Genomic DNA, 27902 nt, shown 5'->3' with positions numbered 1-27902 from the left:
TCACCAATGAACTTTCATTATTGCTAAAGTAAGTTGACATGAGCTCAGTTGAATACCCACTATGACACGTACTCCCCTTACTTAGGCCCAGAGCAGGCCCTGCTGCACTTGATCAAGACGCAGAGCAGCACTGGCAATTGTTTTTCTGGCGGATCATTGCATGTGGTTATGAGATGGGCATACCACCTTTTTGTGTTTTGGGGCATCCAAAATCGAAGACTTCAGAATGAGACATCAGTCCATCTCACATATTACATAAAAATGTCAAAGCAATTTTATTTCTTTAAAAAAGCAGTGCGAAATAGACTGGAAGATAACACATTTTGGACATTGTGGGAACTTGTAGAGTCCTGGACTCAAAACGATTGGATGGCAATCTTTTTTATAATTTTCCTAGGGATTATTCTTGAGATCATACTCATAAAGATTTGTACATCCTTTAATAAGAAGCCTGCACTTCCAGAAAAGGGTAGTTCGAGTACCCAGGAGGTAAGAACAAATGGTTGATTTCTTTCTCTCCTATTTTTCAAAGTCATACGTAAGAATAACTTATAAAACTGTAGAACTCTGATATTTGGATTACTCCTCTAACATTTGTTTTATTAATCTCCCTTGAAATAGAGGGAAGACAGTTGCCTGAAAAGCATGAAATTTGGTAAATATTATATCATTTCATATTTTAATGTAAAACTTGTTAACCTGAGCCTCTCCTATTAGTGCTCTGACCTTTTTTTTATTCCCACTTATCTCTAGATAACTGTCCAATTCCTTCATCTTCAGAAGAAAGGTAAGTGATATATTTTGAAATTAAATGAAACAGGTTGGTTTTGTGCTATTCAAAATTGATCTGAATTACAGAAAAGGATTTTCCCATATATAGAGAGGACCACAGCTACTTGACATCATAATTCAATCTAACATTGATTTTATTTTATATTTTTCATTTTTTTAATTTAAATTCATTTAGCCAACATATAGTACATCATTAGTTCCATTGTAGAGTTCAGTTAATCACCAGTTGCATCTAACATTGATTTTAGTGGTTGCTCTGTTCCAAGCTGTGTTAATGGCTTTTCGTGTACTATTGAAATTATCCTTCCAAGTAGGTAGTATTATTACTGTTTTTACAAATGAGGAAAGTTTACTTTAGTATCTTGCTTCCATATCCAACCTCTCTCTCCAGTGCACATGAATAAGTAGTAACACCAGTTCTGATAACTCAATTGAAAAAAACATCATTTAGCCCCTACTGTGAGCCAAGCAAACCCTGAGCAAGGTACTGCAATAGTGACATTCTGTTTGTACAGTCAGAATCCATCAGCATCCCAAAGATATACCAGTGCTAGGGATTCAATATGACATAACTACTCTTGTTGCTATTAATATTTTAATTGCTCATATCAAAATTTATCCAACAATCATTAGATATCTACTCTGTGATGGACATTGTGTTTGATACTGGGATACAAACAATAAGACAGTCTCTGTTCTCTAGAAGCTTACATTCTTGTGGAGGAGATCTATACCTAAAGGATGATTGCCTTGCAGTATGATAACACAGTGATAGAAGCATTAGGAAAACATTTAGGAGATACCTAAGCCGGCATAGGGTGTTGGGGATGGCTTCATGAAGAAGGTTATGCTGGAACTGAATTTTAAAGGATGAGTGAAAATTAGTCAGAAAAAGACAGCAGGTTAGGAGGGTAAGGAGGGCATTCCAGGACATGAGTAGAGGCAAGGAAATAAGAAACAGCAGGGTATGTGCAATAAATTATGACTACTGTTAGGGAAGAGATTTGGCTCCTATGGTGGGCAGCATATTATAGTGAAAAAACACAAATTTTGAATTTAAAAAAGCCTAGGTTTATGTCATAGTTCTGCCTCTTAATGACAGTATAGACTTAGGCTTCAACTCACTGATACTCCATTTCCTTACTTTCAAAACAGCAGTTAGAAGAATTACCTCTTAGGAAATCATGAAGATTGGCTAAAATGATATGTGTAACAAAGCAAAAATACTTTACCCTGGCACCAGAATTATTTTTGAGGGCAAAACCGTATTAGGGAGAGCATCTTAAGTTATTTTGAAGTGAAGCTGCTTGAATATTGGTGGAAGCCCAGGCATCACGCTGGTCAGAGTGCATTGCATCAGAGACTGAGTGAATTCTGTCTTGCTTATGAGGTGGGAGAGAAGAGAAAGGTGGAGGGATGGGCAGAGAGGAGGGAGGAGCAGGGGAAAGGACCTGAGGCTTGGTACTGAATGGCATAAAGGACACCAAAGGATGAGACCTCCACTCACTATCTGAAATCAGAGAGAGTCTTGCTGGCCAGATGCAGTCTCAGTGAGCAAAGCAAACTGCTCATCTGACATCGATCTGGTTTTGGGGAATGGTTTGTTTCAGGGTTGACATCAGCCTTAGAAGGGTGTTGGGAAAGCCTGCCACCATTATATGACTTTCAAAGCTTGGAGCTGTCACTGACTGGTTGGTTTCAGAAGCGTATTTCCTAAAGGGTGTTATCATTGATAAAAATGTTTTAAAACAGAATTGGTATTTATTTGTTACCATGACCTTAGGACTGTACTGTGACTGTATTCCATTGAGTGGTTTAACGGATTTACAACTACTTCTGGTATTTACTTGTTACTATGGCTATAGAACTGTCAGTCTTTTCCTAGAAGTGTGGGGATTTCTTTTTAAATTTTCCAAGGCCAGGGCGCCTGGGTGGCTTAGTGTTTAAATGTCTACCTTCGGCTCAGGTCATGATCTTGGGGTCCTGGGATCGAGCCCCACATCAGGCTCCCTGCTCAGCAGGCAGTCTGCCTCTCCTTCTCCCTCTGCCCCTCCCCCTGCTTGGCATGTCCTCTCTGTCAAATAAATAAATAAAATCTTTTTAAAAAAATAAAAAATAAATTTTCCAAGACCAGTTGACATTGCTGGAAGAGGCCAAAGGACTTTGCAAAAATGGGGAGACACAACCAGTGTTTAGGTGGGTATTATTTGTATTGCTGTAACCAACTCCCTTCCATTTCTGCCTTCAGTTCTGAGCCACTTTTGTGGGTGGCTTGCGTATGTGGATTTCCCCCCTTACTGAACTAAAAGAAAGGGTTGGGGTGTATGTCTGGGTCAGCTTGCTGTGGGTGAGCGTTAGTAATCAGAAACCTACAGTGAAGAGTGGTCCCTCAGCAAATAGTTACTGAGGGCCTGCTATATGCCAGGCATTGTTGTATGTCCTTGAGATATATTAGTGAATAAAAAAGACAATGATTCCTGCCTTCCATTTTAGTTGGAGGGAAGTCTGATAATTAAAAACAATAGGATAAAAAAAGAAATAATAAAGTATGACAGAACATGATAGGATTTATGGTCAAACAAAAGATAGAATAGGGTAAGAAGAATGAGGTGCCAGAAGTAGGGGAGGAGAGGTAGGTTGCAATATATATGGTGGAATTTGACTAAAGCCTTGAAGGGATAGGGGAGTTAAGCAAACAGATAAGGTAGAAGAGTATTCCAGACAGCGGGACCGACTAGAGCAAAGATCCTAAGGGGGAGAGTGCCTAGTGTTTTAGGAACAGTAAGAAGGCCAGTGTGGCTGGTGCAGGGCGTGGGGATGACATATAGAGCATGGGGTCTGAGAAGTAAACGGCGACCAGATCGTGGTTGGGCCTCTTAGGCCACGTTAAGGACAATAGCTTTTACTCTAAGTAACGATGGAGAATCATTATAGAGTTTTGCACAGGGAAGTAATATGTTCTGTCTTACATTTTTAAAGGATTATTCTGCCTGCTGTGTTGAGAGTAGCCTGTATTTGGTCAAGGGTCTAAGCAGATGGCAGGCTGATGCAAGTAACCCAAAGTGAGAGATAAGGGTGAATGACACCAGGGTAGTAGCAGTGGAGGTGGGGAGATGTGGTTGGTTTCAGGATATACTTAGAAAAGTAGAGCCAGCAGGGTGTGGATGTGAGAGAGAGGAAGCAAAGATGACTCCCAGGAGTTTTGGACTGAGCAAGTAGAAAGTGCAGCTGTCAACCCAGATGAAGAAAACTGTGGGTGGAGCGGGTTTTGATGGGGAGATCAGGAATTTTGTTTCCTATTTGTTGAGTTAGGGATATTGATTTGATATCTAGTAGAGTTAGTGAATAAGTGGTTTGGGAAAGATGTCTGGTGGAGGTAATAAGTTTGGGGGTTGTTGGCTTATGGACAGTATTAAAAGCTACAAGAGAGGATGAGATTTCAAAGGGACTGTGAGAAGAGAAAAGGAACAAGGACTGAGCCCTGAGACACTTCAAAGAGGTCAGAAAGAAGAGGAGGAGCCGTCAAAGGAGACTGAGAAGGCGCTACAAGGGAGTGAGGAGGAAAGCCAGGGGATTTATGATGGCCTGGAAGCTTGCCAAATGGAGAGTATGTGGAGCTGGTATACAAGATAGATATCAGACCCGTGTCCCTTCTAAATAGAAAAGCAAAATCCTTAATAAGATACTAGCGCACCAAATCCAGCAGCATAGTAAAAGGATTATACACTGTGACCCAGTGGGATTGTTCCTGGGAATGCACAGTTGGTTCAACATATGAAAATTATCAGGGCGCCTGGGTGGCTCAGCCATCAAGTGTCTGCCTTTGCTCAGGTCATGATCCCGGGGTCCTGGGATTGAGCCCCACATCGGGCTCCCTGCTTGGCAGGAAGCCTGCTTCTCCCTTTCCCATTCCCCTTGCTTGTGTTCCCTCTCTTGCTGTATCTCTCTGTCCAATAAATAAATAAAATCTTTTTAAAAATATGGAAATTATCTAGCATTGTTTTATTATGTTTAAAAACACAGTATTACATTGCTGAAATCCCTGTCTTGCATTTCACCTTTCCTTTTTCCTGAAATGTACAAAAATTAATTCTTTTTATGTATTATATTGTCTCTATTTGTTTTACTTTTTTAAGTGAATAATCATATTCTTGTCCTGATGAAATTTTATCCTAATTATGTCTGGACACTGCTACAATTTATTGGGGTCACTTGATTCCCCAGAATGCTTGTATATCCTACCTGTATCCAGTTAAGATATTTTAATTCTCAGGTAACAGAAGACCATGATTCAAACTGCCATACTAAGAGAATGTATGGTATTATATAGTAGGAAATCCTGAGGTAGACTAGGCTGCAGAATTGGTTGATACAGTGGCTCAACAATTTCATTAAGGTCCTGTGTCTCTCCCTCTGGCTTTCTCAGTGTTAGTTTTATCTTGAGGTGAATAGAAAGGTGGCCACTAAAGTTTTTAAAATCAGAACAGCAATGTCCAGAGGAAGTGAGAGGCCATTTTTTCCTGTGTCTTTCTTAGGAATGGGGCGTTTTCCACAAGTCCTTGAAAATCTTTGTCTTATGCTAGGATCAGTTCATGCCTGCTCCTAAACCAGTCACTTGGAAATGAGATTACTGTTAGACCTAGCCTAATCATTTGATGTAGAGTAGATGGTGGGGAGTCCACTTCCATGATCATTATTCCAATTCAAAATGTAGGCTTTTCTCTCTATCAGAAATATACAGCTGTTAAAATAATCTGGATTTATGTATAGAAAACAATTGCTTATGGTATTGGACATTCTTCTGTTGTATCTAAATTTTCATAAGAATATTTTTATCCTTGTCAAAACTTTCATACAGAGAGCAGAAACGAACTGATATTCTTTGTAAAAGGATATGATCTTTTTAAAAAAGATTTTATTTATTTGAGAGAGTAATCATGAGAATGAGTGCACAAGCAGGGGGAGGTGTAGAAGGCGAGGGAGAAGCAGACTCTCCACTGAGCAGGAAGCCCGACACAGGGCTCGATCCCAGGACCCAGAGATCATGACCTGAGCCGAAGGCAGATGCTTAACTGAGCCACCCAGACGCCCCTGTAAAAAAGGATATAATCTTAACCTGCAACTTTGACTCCTTGCTGTCAAAACCAGACTTTGGATGGGTTTTTGAGATACAAAAAAAAAAAAAAAAAAAAAATCCCTCATTCTCTGAGAAATGAAAATAATTTACTTCACTTTGTTAGTGGATTAATTTATGAAATGAATGTAACCAGGTTACAAATTATTTTGTAATGTGGATAATGACTTTTCAATTTATCTTTCTGTTGAGCTATGTTTCCATATACTATATTAGGTTTCCATATACTATATTAGGTTTCCATAAAGAGAGAGTTCTTGTATGAAATATGTCCTAAGTGACAACTCATTTATGTACTGTTTTCTTACATTCAGAGTTGACGACTTTTCAGAAAGAACAATTACTTCATCACTTACATCTGAAGAAAATGAAGGTAACTCTGAAGATAGGGTTTCAACAGCAGATGAAGTAATATGGTCAAATACCAGTGAAAGTAAATATCAAGTAAGTCACTTTAGTGAAAGTCATATGATATCCTCAAATGGCACTAGCTCATCTTTGTCACTGTTTCATTCAGAAGTAAAGGAATTTTTTCCAAGCCGTGGAGGGTATCCAGAAAATGAACATGAAACAATACAATTTTCATCCAAGAAATTATTTTCAATAATGAAAGCCAACAAAAATAAAAATTTAATATTTTCTTCTGACTTTAACTTTTCGAGAAGTTCTAGAATCACTACAGAAAGTGAAGACCTTGATGTGGCACCATGCCCTCCTGCCCACTTATTTCTTTCTAGAGACCAAGTCAGACTTCTGGAAGAAAATGTGAGAAATCAAATTGCTTTAAAATCCAAAACTACATTAGAGGGTAAAACTATTTATCTGTACTCAAGACTTCAAGAGTCCTTGATCCAGAATCAACAATCTGTAAGAATGGATATTTCTGCCCAACCACAAGATTCTTTTCCAGGACAGAATGCTCCTCAGAATCAAGGTTTTTATGAAGGCAGATTTACTAGTCAAGCCCAACAATTTATTAACAACCAAGAATCAGTCAATAGCCAGCCTGAGATCATGGCCAGATACTTTGCTCTACCTCAAGATTTGATGAGGAAGCCATTTTCCAGCAGCACACAAGACTCCTCCCAGACCCAAGATATGGACAGAAGCCAACATTTGGTCAATGTCACATATTCTGTTGAGACTCAAGATTCAATCAAGGGCCTAGAGTCTGATAAACACTTTGATGAGGCCCAGTGTTCTGTTTGGCTTAAAGATACAAACAAGATTAAATATTTAATTCAGGGGCAAAATGCTATTTTTAAGAATGCCAGATTTCTAGTTTTAACTCTAAGTCCAAATTCATTTGCAGAAGGGGTGCTACAAATAAAGAGTGTAAAGCCAGGGGGCCAGAAACAAATTGCTTCGTCAGAACTAAGTCAGTATTCTGTATATGGCTCAGGGCCTCTTTCACCTATCCTTAAAAGGCAGAAAAACAGGAGAAAAACATTACACAGTAAAAGTAAACTTAGTCTCAAAGTTCCATCTCAAAAGTCAAAGAAAACACCAACTCCATGGGTATTTCAAATGACTGTTTGTCACACTTCAAAATCTAGCAAGTTAGGCTACAAATATAATGCCAAGAAGGATGAATTACATCAAAGAAATGGTGTCTCAGATATGGCTTTGCATCTTACTTATGTTTCCAAGCTTATTCCTCCTTATGTTAAGAAGTATTCCAGAAAAAAACTAGTGAAAGTCATGCCAGGTGTAACAGGATGTAGACATTTTCTGTCACCAGATGCAGAGAATGTCAATTACGTGGGGTCTATTGAGAAAAGAGGAACCACAGGCAGTACTGAAAATATAAAGCAGCATGGCAGAGAAAATAAAGGACAAAAAACCATTTCACCAAAAATCCCACCTCAGCTAGAACAGTCTTTCATGGTCAATACTTTTCAACTAAAATCACCTTGTTCTTCATTAATAGAAATGACCTGGAAGAATAAAGAGTCTCTTAAAGACCCAATTACACAAGCAAAGGAAATTGGCATTGCAGAGTTTCATGCCCCAAATAGTAAAAAAAAATCTGACCTGCATATTCCAAAGCAGGGGTCACCTTTAAAAGAAGCTTTATCAGAACCTTGGCAAAAATTTGTCTCCTCTCCCGAAGTGGAATCAAACAGAATGAAAACACAGGAAGACCTAAAAAGTGCAGAGAATTCCCATCTTCTACTTTCAAATGGAGAGAAGCTACCAACTAGTTCACCACAAATGCAAATGTGCTTTCCAGACGGAAACATACAAAAGCAAAAAGAGTTTCTAGAAATCGTTCTGGAGACCTCAGACGTTAATCTGCTTATTTCGCTAGGAATCAAAGAGCATAAAAGCAGTGAACAATCAGTAAGTGTAAAAACTCAAGAGAGTACAGAAGATGTAATTATGAAGGAAAAGAAACGACTACTAACACTTCATGTTACAGAATGTGATAACCTAAGTGAAAGTGAGGGATTGGAACGCAACACTAGAAGCAACATAAAAAATACGCAAGGTAAAAGAATATTTGCTACATTTCACAGTGCCACTAATGCTACCATTTCTGAACCACCTGATAAGGAAATGCATAGCAGATTAAAAACCAAGACAGGTACATCAACAACAGGGGTTAGTCATTCAGGGGTAAAGCCAGAGAAATTGCCAGATGAAAGGAAAACATGGGCTGCAAAATACATTGAGAAGAGATGTACATTTAAAAAGCCACAAGAACATGACAGAGAAGAAGAGGAACAAACTTTACAAGAAGCAGTTCTACAGCTGACAGAAGATTTCAGCATCAGCCTGCAGCTAAAGCAGAAGCCTAAATATGTCAGATTTGAAATAAAACAGAGCAGTTCAGGAAGTAGAAAAACTCAAAATAAAGAGCAAGAGGTACAACCACAAACTCTTCCTATAGAAACAATTTTGGGGACTAGTCCATGCCCCACAAGGGATCCATTTCAGGTTGAGATACAGCAAAGCAGAGACGGGCCCAGCGGCAGAGGAACTGCAGATCCGGAGAATCCTCCAGGGCTGGAGAACGCACGAGCTGGTGAGGTTCTCATCGAAACAACAGAATGTGGTGTCCCATTTGGTGGAAGCCCCACAAAGATACCAGATGATCATATTACAGAAGAAAAGGCAGACCTCCAACGAGTGTTACCTGCAACTGCCCTGGAGTCTTTCATTATCCATATGCTTCCTTTCTCATATTTTAAAAGGCAGCAAATCAGAAAAAAATTATCAGGAGCCAAAAGGGTATTTAGTCCCAAATCTGTAATTATGAAAGTAAAGAAGCCAGCAAATTTACTGATGCCTAATATTAGTAGGCATGGTACTACAAGTCTTAGGAAGAGACTGAGAGGCAATTTTAAAATCCTAATGAAAGAGATGCTGCAGGATAAAACTGTGGCAGACGTGCTTGTGAATGTTACTTACCCTCACATGTCTATTTTGCCTCGGATTAGAACACACAGTCAGACCAAGCTAAAACAAGAGAAATCAGAAGATGAAAGGGAAGAAAAGTATTTAGAGTCTATTAATAAAGGCAGTGACTCTGGCAACTCTCTAGAAGAAGTTAAATTGCAAGATGAAGTGAGAGGAGACAAAGAAGCTCCACCAGAAGCAGTCCTTCCTGATGGCTGGACCCTCCGAATGGGTGCAAATCCAGAGAAGGAGCTCAAAACACAGCAAGAAATACCTCAACAAATTACACCCATGGAAACCCTTACGGAGTCTGTTTACTCTCCCATAATGCATCTGTTTCATGTTGAGAATATGAAGAAAAGCCTAACAACACAAGCCGACTTAAAATGCACTGCAGATTCTGAGCCACCTCTCCCAACATCAGAAAAATCGCTGGCTGGAGACCCTTCAAACCAAACAAGAGAAAGTGATGTTCCAGCTTGTGGAAGTGATACAAGGGAAATGGGTTACTTTTCTGCAGAAACAAATTCTGTAGAATTACCAAAAGATTTACCGGCAGCTTTTCCAGAGACTTTTAATTGCCATGTGCCTATTTTAACTCATTCTAAAATGAATAAAAACAAAGTAAGATTCTCACACACAGAAGGTTCAGTGAATCCCAGATCTGAACATACGAAGACAATGAAGCCATCAGTTTCACAAGTATTTAATAGCGCAGGTCAGAGAAAGAAATTGGATTCCAAATTTAAGGCCAAGTTGGAGAAGATCAACCAAGCTAATGGATTGGTATATGAATTTATAAATACCCTTTACTCTCCCATGCAGAGCTTCTGTCATGCTCAGTTAAAGCAAGGAGAATTAGAGGAAGTGAGACCACGATATGTTGATTTCTTTAATAAAAGCAGTGCATTCCATGACCGAGAGGAAAAAGTGGAAGATGGAGAGGAAGTGGAGCAAAAAACTTGGCTAGAAGCAGCTTCACAGCATACCCAGTGTCTCTGGCCTGATGCCTGTCGAGGGAAGGAGACCCACTTTGACGAACCAGACTCAGCACTGGACTGTTTAACCCACGAGCTGCCTGTTAATGAGCAAGATGGCCAGCACCAAGCATGGCTTGTACAAACTGCTTTGCAGACTGGCCACCAGATGGGTCCTAGAGAAGCTGAGGAACTCCAGAAAACCAGTGAAACAGAAAATGACATAACAGCCCCTACGGGTCCAAAGATTCCACCTCCCGAAGCAGAGAACTCATCATTTGATACACGTTTGAACACCATGACAGAGTGTGGCTTACCATATAGTGGAAAGCCTGAGAGGGTACTAGATGATTCTTTTGTGGAAAACAATTCAGAGTTACCGAAAGGTTTGCAAGTGACATGCCTGAATTCTTTTGATTCTGTGGAGCCCTTTGTTTCTAAGTCTGAAAGAAAGAAAAACACATCTGAATTAGGGAGGAGGTACACAACAGCGAGTCACAGATACAGAACTGTTAGGGGGGAAAGGCCATCAGTTTCACATACGTTTAATGGCACGCAGAGCAAGGGACTGCAATGCAATTTTAAATCAAAGATGAAAAATCCACAGCAAAATAAAAACAGGGCAGATGCATTTCTCAATGTCATTCAGTCCAAGATGCCCATTTTGCCCAACACCAAAATGAGTAGCAGGTTAAATGTAGAGACAGATATGCAGAGGATAACAAAACTTGATCATATGCAGCCAATGCAAGAAAAATTGCTAAATGGAAGAAAAGTATGTTGCCCAGATTATATTGTGAGTACTTTACCCAACAGTGTGAGAGATGAGAAAGAGGAGGAAGGGAAACATGAAACGTTACCAGCTCCAGAGAATAGCCGAGGCTTTATATTCAATGCATATCAGAAGGAGAATTGTGACCTTGTCAAATCAGATGAGGAACTGAAACAACCACAAAGTATAAATATTCAGGTACAACCACAAATACATGGTACACAAACTATTTTAGGTTCTGCTTCAAGCTCCATATTGGATCAGTTTCGAAAAAAAGAGCTAGAGAGTTATGCTAGGTTTTCACCTCCAAAGTCAGGGGAAGCAAAGATGGATGAAATGATTTTTTCTGCAAGAGAATGCAGTGTCCCATCTGATGCAAATCATCAAAAGGAACAGGCTGGTGATATTGAAAAGAAAGACACAGTGGCTCTTGATTTCTGCATACCTGTTTTATCTACATCCAAAAGGAAGAAAAATTTAAAAAAATACTCAGACACGAAAACTTCAGTGAATCCCAAATGTGGAATTTTAAAAGCAAAGAAACCATCAGTTTCACATATATTCAGTATTAAGGGTGGTGCTAGCCCAAACCATAGAAAAGAATTGGGATATAACTCTAAAAGCAAAATGGAAGAGATGGATCAAGATGGGAAAATGACAGCTAAAATGTATTCTTTCATGAGTAATACACCTGACATTAATATATATAGCAAGACAGAAAGAGAAAAAGGTATGTTAGGAGAAAGAAGTCTCAGTTCTAAACAAGTAAAGCAGGCAATATCACCACATGAAGACAATATTACTTCAGATGACACTAAAGAGAACAGTCTTCAAGATGCAGAGGAAGATAGTAGTGAACAGGAGACATTAAAAGTAATTCCACAGCACAGCCAACAGTCTGAATTCTGTTCAGGCCAAAGGGAAGAGCTTGACCTTCATCAATCAGAAAACCAAGAAAATGGGAAAATTCTCTTTGATACTGAACAAGACTTCTCACAACAAATGCAGCCTATAGATTCAATGCAGGGAGAGAAGCCAAAGAAAAGCTACCAGTCACAAAATGGTGCAACATATACAGCAAGTTCAAAGCTTCCTCTTCTAAAGTCAAAGAAATCACTAATTGGTCAAGTTTTAATGGATACAGTGAACGGTGGTGTCCTAAGTGTTGGGAGCCATATGGGGGGATTGTACAGTCATGATAAAGAGGAAAATGCAGAGTTTAAAAAAGATCTACAAGCAACTGTCCTGGAGTCTTTGGATGTCTCCACACCTGATCTATCTGAATCTAAAAGGCAGAGAAAGACATTTACATGTAGAGGCTTAAAAAATAAAATGGGTCCCAAATGTGTAATTATGAAAGCAAGAAAGACACCAATTTCACTGATATTTAATATCTCAGGGAATGGTTGTCTAAAAAACCTACGTCCAAAGACCCTGAAATCACAGATTATTGACTTGGTAATTAAAATAAAATGCTCTGGGGTACTGGAAGATCTTATTGCAGAGAGAAAGGAAGGATTAGCACAAGAATTACCAGCAACAATTCTGGAGTCTTCGGATTTATCCACACTTGCTTTACCTGCATTGAAAAGAAAGAGAAACAATTTAAAGTATATAGACAAGAGAAATAAAATGGGTCTCGAACGGGTAACTTCGAAGGCAAAGAAGGCAGCAATTTCCCAGACACTTAATATCACAAAACGTGGCACACCAAGCCACAGAAGACAATTCAAATGCAACTTCAAAATCATGATGGAACAAGGGAAACCCATGGCAGACATGACCCTAAATGCCATCTCCTCTTCTGTTCCTGTTTTACTTGACATGAAAATGCATAACAGAATAAAACCAGAGTCAGATGTGTCATGGAAAATGAGATTCGGTCACGAACTGCAACAACAAGAGCAATCACCAGATGGAGAGAGAGTCTGCTGTGCTGATTCCAGTGATAGGACGGGCCGTGCCTCCAATGACACGGAGGAAGTCAAAGACCAACGTGAAGAAGCAGCCCCGCGGAATTCTCAACTCTCCAGTTTCATTGCTGGTAAAATGAAGGAGCCTCACTTTCTGAAGTCAGAACTAGAACTGAAGAATGCAGCAAGGAAAAAAATTGCAGAACCACTTAACACAGACCCGGAGCTGCAGCAACAAACACTTTTCACACAAAGTGTATTACAGTGTGTTTCTTGCTCTATTTTGAATTCACTTCCCCTTGAGAAGCAAACAAAAAGGACGAAAACACAAAAGGGCTTAAAATATGCAAAGAGTCCAAAGATTTTATCTCCAGTGGTAGAGAAATCAATTCCCAAATCTTTAATTGTTACAACACAGAGTCACATCCCGTTTGAAAGAGGCCCTAGAAAGGAACTTGCTAGTTCTACTCCAGAGGCAAAGATAAGGTTGCGAAAGGATTTACAAGCGAGAACCCTAAAGTGCTTTGATTTCTCCATGCCAGCTTCATCTGAATTTGAAGGTCGGAGAAATGCAGCACAAATCCCTAAGTCCAGAAATGGGAAGGCACAGATGGTATCAATTTTAAAGACAATCAACATCGCTAAGTCTGGAGCTCTTAGCCATGGAGAGGAACAGGACTTCATCTTGGAAAACATGGCCAAAGAAATATCTCAAAGTATGTCAGATATATTTGTGAATACCTTCTCTTCACCTACACCTGTTTCACCTGCCATTAAAACGTATAAAAAAGTAAAAGCAAAGAGAGACCCATTAAGAAATAAAAGCAATATTATACAGCCAGAACAACATGAAGGGAAAAGACTGTGTCCCTATTCTTCTAATAAATGGAACAACTCAAGCAGCACATCAGAATCAAGATGGCAAAATGAAAAGGAAAGAGAGGGTGACAGAGTTTTACTTGAAGGAGGCCTACAATTCCTGTTTAATACAGGAAGGAGAAGAGATCAAAATATGGTTATTACAGAGCAGGATATGCAGCGACAAACACTGGTTTCAGAAAATGAATTGGAATCTACTTGTTCTCCTCTGATTCCACTTCAAACTGAAGAGCTGAACAAGAATATCCCATCACAAAAAGACATGCCACATAGAATAGGTCAAAAGATTCCATGTCCAAAATCAGGGAAGGCAGCGTTTGACCACTTTTCAATTGATGAAACAGAGTGTAGTACTATATCCAATGAGAGCCCTGCAAGGAAGCGAGATGTTCACCTTGCAGTTTCCCTACAACCTGAAGAAGAAGAGGAAGACATAAAAACTCAAAAAGTAATGAAACACAGAGTTGATCAAAATATCTTATCTACCAAATCAGGGAACTCAGTACTTGGAGATTGTGATAAAAGCTCTAGAAGGAAAATGGGTGGTCACATTGCCAAGAAACGTAGGGTGTTGCAAAGAGATTTACTAACAATGTCTACAATATCTGTTTTATTTGACTCTGAAAGTCAAGAGAAGATGCTAAAATTTTCAAGAAGAAGAAATCTTATGGGTCCCAAATGTGTAACCATGAAGGCGAAGACGCCTCTTTGTTCACAGATGCTTCATACCACTGAGCATAATCATCTCCACTGTAGAAAGGAACACGACTACAACTTAAAATCTACAATAAATGACGTGCAACAAAATAAAAGTATAGCGAATGCATTTTTGTCTCCCAAACCTGTTTCAACTGATAGCAAAATAGATACTGAAATGCATCGCACATCAAAAGCAGAGATGGATCAACCAAGAGTAAAACTACACAGCCGTACCACTGCAGAGCTAGGGAAATCACCATGTGACGGGGAAGTGTGGAAGGCCAACTCAACCGATACACAAAACAGATCAAGCAACGCAATGACAATGAATGTGCAACATGAAAAGGAAGAGGAAAATATCCAAAAAATGTTACCAGAATCAGTTCCACACTACAACCAACATTTCAGTTTCAGTGCCCATCATATGAAAAATCCTGGTTCTTACCAACCAGAATCTGAACTGAATAATTTAGAAGTCAGAAGCACTTGGAATTTGTCTTATACAGCACAAAAAATAAGGCAAGAAAAACGCTTTAGAGAAACTATTTTGGAGCCTGTTTCTAGACACGTGATGAATTTTCTTCAAGTTGAAACAATGAAAAGTCTTCATACTCAAGAAGGAATTAAATGTATGGGAGGACTAAAGACTCCATTTTTAAAAGCAAGGAAATCAGAGACTGGTTCAATACAATGTGGCACTCTCTGGGGTGGAAATCCTAGGAGAAAATGGGATAGTTCTATTTTTGAGAAAAAGCCATGGAATCAAAATGCCTTCGTAAGAACAGTCTTAAAATCTTCAGATTTTTCCAGCCTTGATTCATGTGAACCTAAAAGCCAGAGCTACACATTAGAGTTTGTAGGCAAGAAAAGTATAATAAGTCCCAAGTACATAACTTTGAAGGCAAAGAAACGACCGGTTTCACAGTTGCTTAGTATCACAGGATGTATTACAGGAAGCCATAGAAAGATGAAGGGATGCAAATTTCAGTACAAGATGAAAGCGAGGCAGTGGTTTGAAGGAGTGGGCGAGGCATCACTCCTTGCTGTTGAGGGAACTAAGATTCCACCACCCAAGTTAGTGACCGATGAACACTCCTTCGATGCGACAGCAAGGGGCACTCTATATAACAGAACACTTGACAGAAATCTGCATGGTCATATTACAGAGGAAAAGGCAGAGTTACCGCAAAATTCAGCCACAACTTTCCTGGAGCCTGTAGATTTCTTTACACCAATTTTATCTGACTCTGAAAGCCAGATAAACCCAGTACAGTTATTAGAAGAGAAAGTCACATTGAATCCCAGACATTTAACAATGAAGGAAAAGGAGCCAGCAATTTCACAAATACTTAAAATCAGAGGGCGGTTTACCATAAAGTGCAGGAAAAAACTTAGATCCAATTTAAAAACCAAAATGCAACAGATGAGTCGAGGTAAAAATGTGGCTGATACATTTCCAAATACCATTTACTCCACACCAGATACCTCTGACATTAAAAGACAAAGCAGATTCAAAATAGGGATGGACAGAGTATCAAGGTTTAGTCATGTACAACCAACACAAATGCAGTTGCCAGTTGAAGGGCTAGTGATTTCACAACCACTTAATACCACCGGCCATGCTGCTTTAAGCATTAATGAGCAACAGGAAAAGAAGATAGACAGAGAGAGAGAGAAAACTGTATTAAATGTAGACTTCAAATTTGTATATGATTCTATGCCTATTTTATCACACATAAAAATGGAGCAGTCACCTAGTACCTGGGATATCTATGAAGAATCTTCTGAAAAGAGAAATGCCCTAAACAAAGCAGATGCTAGTTCTGCTTATGCCTACCCACTTATGTGTCCTAAAATCATAAAACATAAAGCTAAGGCAAAAACAGATGTGAAAAACACTATGCATATCAAACGGGTGAAATTGAAGGCCAAGAAACCACCTGTCTCCCAGCTGTTTAATACTATAGGATGTGGAACCAGAAGAAACAAAAAGGAACTGATATGTGACATTAAGAAACAGAAGGAGTTCCAGCAAGATAAAACCAAAGCAGATTTATTTCTGAACACTGTTTGTGATTCTGGATCTCTTTCCTCTCAAATGAAACGATTTACAGAAGTAGAAAGGGAGGAAGACAGGCCAAAAAAGCCCATATATATTTCTGCTCAGCTAGAGCTGGAGAAGTCACTAAACAAAAGAAAAATGCCCTCTTCAGAGTCCACTGATATAAGGAGTGCTATATCAAGAAATATCAAAACACTGAAACAGTGCATTAGGGAGCAAAAAGAAAAGCGCCAAGTTGTTTTACTAGACAGTCTCCCACAATGTAGAGATCAGTTAGCGATTAGCCAACAAGTGAAGGAGTTTGACCATGTGAAAATAGGAGTAGCTTTGAAAAGAGAAGTATACCCTGTTCTAACTTCCCAGAAGAGGGAAATCAATTACACTAGGTTCGACATCCCAAGAATCAGAACACATACAGAGTGTGAATTCCTTCTTGCAGGAAGAGTAAAGCACAAAGATGCAGATGTTGTCAAACATTCAGTTTCAATTCCACGGGGGAGAGGAGTATCCAAGAAAACTGAGGTTTCATTAAATTCAAAAGGACAGAATATATTTCTCACAGAGTTGGACGCTTCTCAACAGCAGACTCACAAGGAGCAAGAATTCCGGAAACAAGGAAGTATTTCACTGACAATTCAGGGGTCTGTTGCCTACCCCATTATGGAACCTCCTCATTTGAAAAACACAGGAAAGGTAGCTGAGGAAGATATGTACACTAACAAAAGGAATATTTCACATCTATTGAGAAGAGAAGATAGAAAAGAAACTGATATCTCACAAGGTTCAAAAGGACAGAAGTTTTTTCGTACCAACCTGGTGGTCCAGCAAAATATGTCTTTAGTGCAGAAAGGAGAAGTGAAACCAGATGGCGTTACTGAAAGCACTGTGGATTCTGTGTCTCGCCCAAATAGGGAACGTCTTCAGGTAACACAGGCAGTAAATATAAAGAGGGAAGATGTAAGCACTCCTATAAGTTTACACGTAAATCCATGGAGAAAAGAGCGATCAAAGTTAACGGATATTCCATTAAGATTAAATGGACAGAAAATGACTTTTTCTGAAAAACTGAGGGCGAAGCAACTACATAGTCCTAACCAGAATAAAGAAAATATTCTGGAATCTGTTTCTTCTTGCATATTGGATCAACTCTATAATGAAAAGTTAAAGAAAGAAGTCTCAGCAAAAGGAGTGAGTTCAAAAGTTTTGAGTCCAGTGGTAGACAAAGCATCAAATGAAGCAGATACTCCAGTAGATCAAACTTATATTAACTTGCAGAATAGAATAAGAGAAGAACATCAAAAAGAAAGTTCATGCAAGGTTTGTCCAACATCTGTTTTGCATTCCTCGATGGATGTACTTCAGGTTAAGCTGCCGTGTGTAAAAAAAACATTAAAGGCCCCAACATACCACACTTCAGATACAGAAGGAACTGGCTTGCTCATTGGGGGAAAAGAAGAAGAGCATCCAGAATGTACACACCATATTTCTCCAAAGTCTACTTCTCACTCTTTGAGGGATGTATTTCAGAGTAAGATATCATGTGAAAAGAAGGCATCAGAAGTAGTTAGCACTGTGGATTACATTCCAAGTACAGAAAAAATCAGTTCGCTCATTACAGGAAAAGAGAGCAAGGTGCAGACAGGTCAAGGTAAATCAGGTATGAAACCGACAAGCTTGTGTACTTCCTTACCATCTCTATCACAGACTAATGTGAATTCAAGAATAAAAGTAGGACAAGATAAGTCAGGAATACCAAGGAGCTGCCTTCCACCACTAAAGCTCCAGGTATCACCAAATGTCAGGAAAATTTCATTTGCAAAGTCAATTAATAGAGATAGTTTAAGCAATGTAAGAGAATCAAAACATTTGCCACAGGGAAAAAAGGAAGATGGAAAAAATGTAGTATATGTGAAAGACATAAAGGGCCTCAAATGTGTCACTTTTAAAGGCAAGAAAACACCTTTTAAACACACACTGCATGGAAAAGAACCAGAGTGGAACAACAAAGAACAAGAGGAAATGATGCAGAAAGATAAAAGTGATCTAGACACAGCTCAGAGTAAATGCCATGCTTCCATTCCTTCTTTACCTCATGTAGAATGGGATCCCGGAATAAAAGAGGTCCTGATGCGAGGAATCACAGGATTTTGTCTTCCATCACTGACGCTCCAGGAATTATCAGATGCAATGGGAATATGTGAGGAGCCAGCGGATGATATTTTAAGCAGTATAAAAAAGGCAAAGTATATACAGAAAGATAGAGTGGAAATGGCTTTGGAAGCAATCAGGCATCCCAAAAGAATAGCTTTGAAGGCAAAACAGACTCCAACTGGACAGAAATTACAGTCGAACATCAAAGAAAAAGAGGAAAAGAGGCAGGAAGATAAAGATAGAAAAGTTGGGATTCAGAGCAAATCTTGTGTTTCCATCTCTTTTCCACCTTACTCAGAAGTGGACACAAGAATAAATGGGGAAGAAGCCTTGCTAACAAAAACAAGATCCTCTTTCCCACAGACAAAACTCCAGGAGTCATCAGATATAGGAAAAATGCCATACAAACAGTCTATTTATGGTGATAGCTCACACAGTGTAAAAGAAGCCAAGGAACATTATATAATGCAGGAAGAAGAGGAGGGAGTAAAAATGGTAAAAGTCATACTTTTGAGGAAAAAGAAGTCACCAATTTTACAGGAAATCCAGCTGGATATCAAAGACCAAGAGGAGAAGATACAAAAAATTAAAGGTGAGCCAGATGTCCTCGTGACCAATACTAGCACTTGCATTCCCGCTCCTTCTCATTTACAATTGGATACAAGAATAAAAACAGATTATGTAACTGAAGTAACAAGATACTCTCTTCCAGAACCATCACAGCAGAAATCATTAGATGCAGTGACCAAAGCAAATGAAAAGTCCACTGATGGTGATATCACAAGTGATGTACGAGAAGGAAAAGAACATACACCACAGAAAGTGGAGACTAATGTAGAGAAATCAGCCAAGAGAGACATGATGCATCCAAAAGATAAAGATTTGAAAAGAAAGAAAGCACTATTGCAGGACATACCATTGGATCTTAAAGAGCAGGTGGAAGAGGATCCAGAAGTTGAAGAGCAGGGGGAAGTGGATGGAGGAGGTAAAGGTGAACAAGAAGTAGTTCTGCCCACAAATCGGGCTTCTGAATCTTCTCTAACACACCACGAATTGAACACAAGAATAGAAGAAGGGGAAGACATCCAAGGAAAAACAAGATGCGCTGTTTCACAACTACAGCTACAGAAATCATCTGATGCAGGGGAAATGGCATATACAAAGCCAGCTGGAGATGATATTTCAAATGATGCAAGAGTAGTACAAGAGTATGAGCCACGGGAAGGAGATAGAAGAAAAATAGTAAATATGAAATCCATAATGTATCCCAAAGGCACAACTTCCCAGGCAAATGTATTACCACCTCCACATGTACTCTCTACCTCTGGGGGTTGTGACCCCCAAATTAGAGAAGTACAGACAAGCATAAAAGAAAAATTAAGATACATACAAGAAAGAAGTGAGCTAGATAAGGTTCTGACAAGAACTTCTCTGCCTCAATTTAAATTAAACAAAGGTATAGATGGCAAGGAAAAGAAACAAGTAACAAGACCCTTCCTTCCACCCTCATGGCAAAGGGAATCATCAAACACAGAGAAATTAAAAGATACAGTACCACCTTTGAGCGATATTTCAAACAATTCAAAAAGAACAAAATGCATGACGCAGAGAGAAGAGGATAAAGCAAATACTTTTGAGAAAGACATAATGCATCCCAGGTATATAGCTCTGAGGGCAAAGAAATCTCCCCTTTCCCTTGTACTCAAAACAAAGAAACTGCAAGTGAACATCAAAGAACAAGTGAAAGCGGGACAAGAAGATAATAAGGAAACTGTTGTGCTTCTGAGCAAAATTCATCCTTTTCTCACTTCTTCAACTCATCTTAAGTGGGACACAATAAAAGACGAGGAAGGTGAGCCAGGAATAATAAGAAATGAGGCACCACATCTTGAGCTCCAAGAATCATTGCCCTCAGGGCAAACAGCATCTACAGAGTCACCTGAAAGCCACACGAAGAAAGGAGAACAACACCCACAACAGGCAGAAAAAAACAGAGTACAAACAGAAGCCATGAACGGCTCAATGCAGCCCTGGGGCACAGATTTTAAGGCAAAGACATCACCACCTCCTCATGCATTCAGTGTCACTGAGCTTGGTGCTTTGGACAAGAGAAAGGAACCACAGTGGCGTACGACGGAGAAAGTAGAACAGGGTCAGCAAAGAACAAGAGATCCTGACGTGGCTCTGACAAAAACTCCTCCTTCCACTCCTTCTCCATCTTACCACAGATTGGACACAAGAACTGAAATAGACAAAGACTTGCTTGCGATTACAGGATTCTCTCCTTCACAATTGCTGTGCCCCAAGTCATCAGGTGCAGGAAAAAGCAGACATGCAGATTCCAGTGAAAGCATTATGTTATGTAATGTAATAATAAAAGCTTATCAATGTATGCCATATACAGAGGTAAAAGACAGAGTAAAAATAAAAGGTGGGAAAGGTAGAAGATTCCCCCAAATAATCACCTGGACAGCAGACACATCCCCACTTCCACATCTACCCAGTAGAAAGAGGCTACCTTTGAATATTAAAGAGCAAGGAAAAGAAGTGCCAGAAGGCAAAAGTGAACCAGAAATGGTTCTGAAGGAAACCTGTGCCTCCTTACCTTCTGCATCTTACCTGAAATGGGACACAAGGATGAATGAAAAGGAAGACACAGTAGGAATAACACAATCCTATTTTCCACCAGCAAAGATTCGGGATCCATCCAGTTCAGGTAAAAAGCCATATGCTAAGTCATTTGATGGCTGTGTGTTAAAAGAGAAAGATAGACTCAAAACAGATATTGAAAACAAAATGGTCCCAATACCTATGGCCCTGAAGGCAAAGGAATTACCCCTTTCACATATACTCGATACCAAAAAATTGCAGTGGAAAATTAAAGAGCAAAAGAGAAAGGTGCAGAAAGATGAAAATGACCTAGCTACTCATCTGGAAAATATCTGTATTTCTTTACTTACTCTACCGTATCTTAAATTTGGTTCAAGAGATGGAGAGGGGTACATGATGAGAATTATAAAACTGCCTCTCCCTCAACTACAGTCCAAAGAATCACCAGATGCAGTGAAAACAGCATACAGAGAAACAACTGATGGAGAACTTTCCAATGATGTTAACACATTAAAAGAACACACATTACAGAAAGAAGTGAGGGATCGAGAGAAAAATGTGGATATGAATAGTATAGTGGATCCCAATGATAGGTATTTAAAAGCAAAGAAATCACCTAATTTACTTAGATACAATCTAAGTGATCTTCAGCGGAAAACTAAAAAGCAAGAGGGAGCAGCTCAGGAAGGTCAGTGTGAGCCAGGTGGTGCAATGCTGACTAAGACTTGGACTTGCAGATCTCCCCTACTTCACTTCAACACGAATACCAGAGTCGAGGAAAAGAGAATGCCGGTATTACCAAGATCCTCTTTTTCCACAGTCAGCTCCCAGGAATCATCAGATTCTGAGGACAGGGAATGTATAGAGCCCATTACCAGTGATATTTTAATCAATCCACAAAAAGGAAAACATCATATGCCCCAGAATAAGGAAGAAGATGGAGTAGAAATAATAAACCTCATGTTTCCCAAACATCAAGAAAAGAAGATGCAGGAAAGTGAAGATGAACCAGGTGTGGTTGTGGCCAACTCTGCCTCTCCATTACCGTCTCTCCCTCACCTGCAGTTGGATAAAGAAATACAGGTAGGTGACAAAATGCTAGGACCTACAAGGCCTATTGTGCAGAGAGTATCAAATGCCGGGGAAGTAGTACATACAGAAGCAATCCATGATGATGTCATGAAAGACAGTCAAGACAAGAAACAACTTGTACCTCAGGAAGAGGAGCAGGACAGAGAAAAAACACCAGATATGAGAAACAGGACACACACCACAGAGATAAGTGTGAAGTCCAGGAAATCACCCCCTTCACTTATGCTCCACAGAACAGAATTGCATCTGAACATTGGAAGGCCAGAACAAAACAAACATGAATGTCCAGGTAAACCACCTGGTACAGTGCTAAGAAAAATTTATGTTTCCAAACCTCCAGCTAAACTGGCATTGGATAAAGGTATACAAGTAGATGAAAAAAGGCTTAGAATTAAAAGACCCTCTCCAGTTCCAAAGATGGTTTCAGCAGTATCAGATACAAAGCCGAGAGCAGGTACAAGGGCAATTTGTGATATAAGAGAAAGAAAACAACATATGTCACAGAAAGAAAAAAAGCATGAAGTGAAAACAGTAGATATGAGGATCAGGTTGCATCACAAAGAGGCCAGGATTTCATCACTTTCGCATATCTTTAACACAAAAGAATTTGTGTTGAATATTAAAGAGCTAAAGGAAAACATGTACACAGGTAAAGATGAGCTATCTATGGCTCTGACAAGGACTTTTCTTTCTGTCCCATCAGCACCTCCCCTTTATCTGGACTCAGGGAGCAAAACAGACAAAGATGCGCCAGGACTTATAGGATCGTCTCCTCCACAGCAAAATCTCCAGGAATCATCAGATGCCCAGAAAACAGCAATTACAGAGGTGGTTGCTGGGGATAGTGAACTCGTTACAAAAGCAGACCACTCGGTGCCGGAGGAAGAGGCTGTGGAACAGTGGACCTCAAACTTCATGATCAGTGTTCGGCAAAGGAATGAACCTCCCCGAGTCAAATCTGAAGGGGATTTGAGTCAGTTAGTTTTAAATTCACAGCACGAGGACGTTTACTTAACAGGTTTTGGGACCATACGTGGGAAAAGGCTGGAGTATTTCTTTACAGGGCAAGAGGTTCAGCCAGAAAAATACAAAACAGAAACTTTCACTACATTTCTGTCCTACCCCACAATGGGGCCCACTAAAATTGGAAATCTGAAGAAACAAGCTGAAATAATGGATAACTTAAACCATAAAATAAGTCCGAAGGCTTTAGTTTCACCACCGAGGAAAATATCCAAGGAAGTCTATATCACATTTGGTGCCCCTGTAAGTGCAAAAGGATTTTCCGTTTCAGAGCAAGATGCCCACCAACAAAAAACTTTATCAAAAGCATCTCCAGGATCTGCAGAGTCATATAAATTTCATAAGCTAGAGAAAGATGTACACAATAATGATGAAGTGAGCAAAATGCTCTCTCCCAAAGTGTTGGCCCCACGGACAAAGGGATCACTTGAGAAAATCAATATCTCAGGGTCTGATACCTCCCCAGTTATAGAGGAACAAGAGATTATTGTGAAAAGGCAAGTGGTGCTACAATCTGAAAGTGGACATAAGACCTGGCTGGACTCCAGCTTTTCTCTTAAGTTCCCACTTCAAAATGGAAGGCAGAAGATGCCACTGGAAACAGATGTACACAAGCAAACTATAGTGTACCCCAGAATACAAATACTACCAGGAATACACATGGATGTTACGGTGCTTGATACCATAGGAGGGAAAAAGGAGCAGGGACTGCCAGTTCCACAACAAGAGGAATGTATTCTAGAATCACTTCAGAAGTCTTTTCCTTCCCACTGGACTTTTCCACTTCAATCTGGAGATCTGGAGGGAAAAAATAAAACGGACACAAGCACTACTATAAATCTGGAGCAAAAAACATTAGAAATGGAAGAAGGGGAGTTAAAAATAGACACAAACATAGCTATCCATCTGGCAGCGGACAAAACAGAAATATGCAAACACACCATGGTCAGTCTGGAGGAGAACAAGAAAAGGGACACAAGCGATACCATAAACCTGAACATTCCATCTCTAAAGGCACAGAAACCTCAAATTAACACTCAGGTGATAACTCCTATAGCAAACAGCTGCCCAATCAAGCAAAAACATAAAAAGGAACTAGAAGTCTCTGGTGCAAAACCAAATATTCAGCCACAGATATTGTTTCAAAAACATGTTCTGGATTCATTTTATGCCTATATTCCTCTTTCTTTCAAAGTTAAAGGCTGGAAAGGCAGATTAACAGTAGCAGATTTGAAAAGAGAATTGAGCCCCAAATATTTAACCATGAAAATCCCAAATCATCCAGTTTCACAGATTCTTAACAACATGGGACGTGGCACTCCAAGCGATAGAAAGAAATTAGAGTATGACTTTAAGAAACCAAAGAAAACAGTTTTGCGGAGTGAAGATGCCTCAGGAATATCTATCAGAAGTCTTTCTATTTCTGCGATGAGTTCCTGTCAGACTGAAGCAATAGCAGACTCTGAGACAAACCTAGGAAGAGAAAAGACACTCTGTCTTTCTGAATTCCAGCAGAAATCACCACACACTCGGGGGAAAAGCTCAAGCACCGTGAAAGAAGGGGACCAGAATTTTACAAACACAGTTCCACAGGTTTCCCAGCCCTTTGTGGTACAGGAGCAGCAAATGGAAAAACTTCCCAGCATCAGATCAGAAGCAAATCTTTGCAGCGAAACAAAGGAAAACATTTTAATTCCACAAACAAAAGGAGAAAGGGTTGTTCCAGGCTGTGACAGCTCGAGGATCATAAAAGAACCTGACTCGCTTATGACTGACGAAGAAGAAAAGGCACCAAAACCCATTCTGACACCCACAGAGGGTTCACTCTTGTCTGATGATCCAAAGGCCAATGTGGAGGCCCACGTGGAAAGGACCCGAAGTATGAATATTTCCCCTCCAGGACTAGAAGAACCACAACACGGGACTCAGCTCTTCAGTACCATGGAGTGTCTCTCACCCCCTCAACAAGGGGATCGGAGTGAACCCATCCAAGACACAACCGCACAAAAGGTCCAGCAACAAAAAACTTTTCCAGGAACTGGGCCTATCGCATCCCAAGTTAAAAGTAGTGAAATAAAAGGAGTGGCCGATGGTACAAGTGCAGAAAATTTACTTTCTCTTTTTGAAGCCATTAAAAGTATATTTGAATCCCAGATAAAAAATATGATCCATGGCAAAATTTGTGAGGATATACTGAAAAAAGTAAAAGCCCCCAAACCTGATGATTGGAAGTCACCCCCGTGTGCAGGGAGCCCAGATACCACATCTACAACAATACCTCCCCAAGTGCAGCCCAAACCCATTTTAGAACGTTTTACTCTCAAAGAAAACAATAAGCTCACGAATCATTTCGAGTCAAAAGCATTTGAAATAAAACTGAATCGGATACCAGACATGGCAAAACAATCCTTCCGAAAGTTCAGCTTTTATCTAACACAGTCTATTTCAGAAGATAACAGTTGGAGGCTATATCCAAGACATAAAAAAATGTGCTTTTTGTCTCTAGAAGGGACTGACACTATAGAACTTAACTTAAAACAGAAATACACCGAGGAGTCACCCCCTGTTAGCCGTATGAAGACCTTGATTGTCAATGCTTCAAGTGACAGCGAAGAGATCACGGCAAAGTTAAAGAGTGTTAGTAAGCTAGAACGTGGAGCGTCTTCTGTGACTTCTGCTAAGCACATGCCATTGCCTCATATTCTTCAAAACTACTCAGCAGAAGAAAAAGACAAACTGCTCGTACACTTTTCTATGAGAACATTGGAGATTCAAATGAAAGCCTTTCCCAGAATTGTAATAGAATCTTATGCAATGGCCAGTCCTCAGAATATAAGGAAACCTTTATCTAAATGTATTCATCCTGGTTTCAAAGTACCAAAACGAAAAAACAGAATTTTGTTACTTTTTGAGGAAAAATCTCTTCATCAAATAGATCTTGATTTACAATACAAATATCTTCGTTTTCTCCTGGGGCTTCCAGTTGGAAGTATATTCCCTAATCCAGCTGCACTTCCCAAACAGATTCTGAAGTTGAACACAGTTGCAATATGTGAAAATGTAGATAACAGGGGAGAAAGTGGTAGTGGTCTTTGCATTGACACGGAACTGTTAGAACAGCACATCTCTTTCAAAAAGCAAAGTCCTCATGAAAACTCATCATTGAGAAAATTTCTGGAGCCAACCCTTGGGTATGCTTCTGACCCTGATCAACAGTGCACAGTGCAGAAAGATACCATAGCTCCTTCAGAGTTCAAATCTCACATGACTATGGAAAAAGAGAAACAATATCACGTATGGTTTCAAGAAACAGATACATGCAAATCTTTTGATTCAAATACTCAGGATAGCGCTCCCAGTTTATTTGATTCCCATTCAACTCAGATTTCTGAAGATTTTACTGAGAGTCAGACAAATATTGAGAGTTCAGCCAACTTGGAGGAATCCTCAGCTCTCAAAGCACGTGAGAGTGAAGAATGTATGTTTTTAGAAGCCAACCCTTATTTAAGTCAGGAATCACAAAACATTCTATTTGAATTACAGAAAGGCATTCCTTTGGAAAATCTCTACAAGATGAAAAAAGGCAAAACTAATTTGAAACCATTGTACAGGGAAGATTCAGGTTCCCATCGTATTAGAGGCTGTAGAAAACATTCCTCAATTGTCACACCTTCCTATGAATCCCACAAAAGCAGGAAATACAGGTCATCCTCTAACATGCCATCTCCTGACTCATTGTGCCATCGTTCATTAAACGCTGTAGAAGTTCCGTCTAGATCATCTTCCATTCCATTTGGTGAAGAGAAGACTTCATGGACCGCAAGGTGCAGGACCAACCATTCTTTAGCTCCCTTAACAGAATCGAATATCAAATTGCATCTTGCAAAAAGCCAAGGCAAACCTCACAGGCATCAGGAAAGCAAAGAAGGGAAGAAGGCCAAATTTGATTTATTTAGAAAGAACAACATTCATTGGGACTGTGATTACAGTTACACATGGAATAAAGAGAAATGCACAAGAAAGAAGAAAGTCCGTAATTATGAGTCAGAAAGATCAAATTACTTCCCAAGCAAACCTAAGTTACCATCAAAGCTTCATCAAGAGGATATCAACTTCCACTCTGAAAGAAAACAAAACCAGCCATTTTTTTATGCCTGTATACCAGCAGATTCACTGGAGATTATGCCCCAAACCATTCGCTGGACTATTCCCCCAAGAACTTTAAGGAAGACAAACTTCAGAGTACCTCTGGTGGCAAAGATTTCAAGTTCTTTCAATATATGGACTTCATCCAAAAAGTTCTTGGAGTCCCTCTTGGAGTCCTTCAGTCCAGTTCATCCAAATTGATATTAGCATATCTAGATTCACCCAAAGTGGAAAGCTGGTTTCTATTGTG

At 39.6% G+C, this 27902-nt stretch overlaps 1 protein-coding gene across 1 annotated transcript; it reads left to right on the top strand.

Annotated features, from left to right (window-relative positions):
• The first annotated feature begins 261 nt into the window (after window positions 1-261).
• Window positions 262-27902, top strand: CCDC168 (coiled-coil domain containing 168). The gene is made up of 9 exons (XM_008685042.2): window positions 262-489; window positions 622-655; window positions 2241-2253; window positions 2576-2584; window positions 3887-3907; window positions 6241-10568; window positions 11160-12337; window positions 14813-25357; window positions 25454-27902. The coding sequence occupies exons 1-9, from the start codon at window positions 262-264 to the stop codon at window positions 27851-27853; spliced, it is 18756 nt and encodes a 6251-aa protein (XP_008683264.2). The 3' UTR covers window positions 27854-27902.

This window comes from Ursus maritimus, unplaced genomic scaffold (assembly GCF_017311325.1).
Source record: "Ursus maritimus isolate PB19 unplaced genomic scaffold, ASM1731132v1 scaffold_10, whole genome shotgun sequence".
NCBI lineage: Eukaryota > Metazoa > Chordata > Mammalia > Carnivora > Ursidae > Ursus > Ursus maritimus.
This window is presented reverse-complemented; position numbering and strand designations above follow the sequence as displayed.

Excerpts from the sequence above, each read along its gene's own strand:
- CCDC168 (XM_008685042.2), top strand. The coding sequence starts at position 262 with ATGTCAAAGCAATTTTATTTCTTTAAAAAAGCAGTGCGAAATAGACTG. Across the intron at positions 490-621 it reads GTAGTTCGAGTACCCAGGAG|AGGGAAGACAGTTGCCTGAA; the intron begins GTAAGAACAAAT and ends CCCTTGAAATAG. Across the intron at positions 25,358-25,453 it reads CTGATGATCCAAAGGCCAAT|TGTCTCTCACCCCCTCAACA; the intron begins GTGGAGGCCCAC and ends AGTACCATGGAG.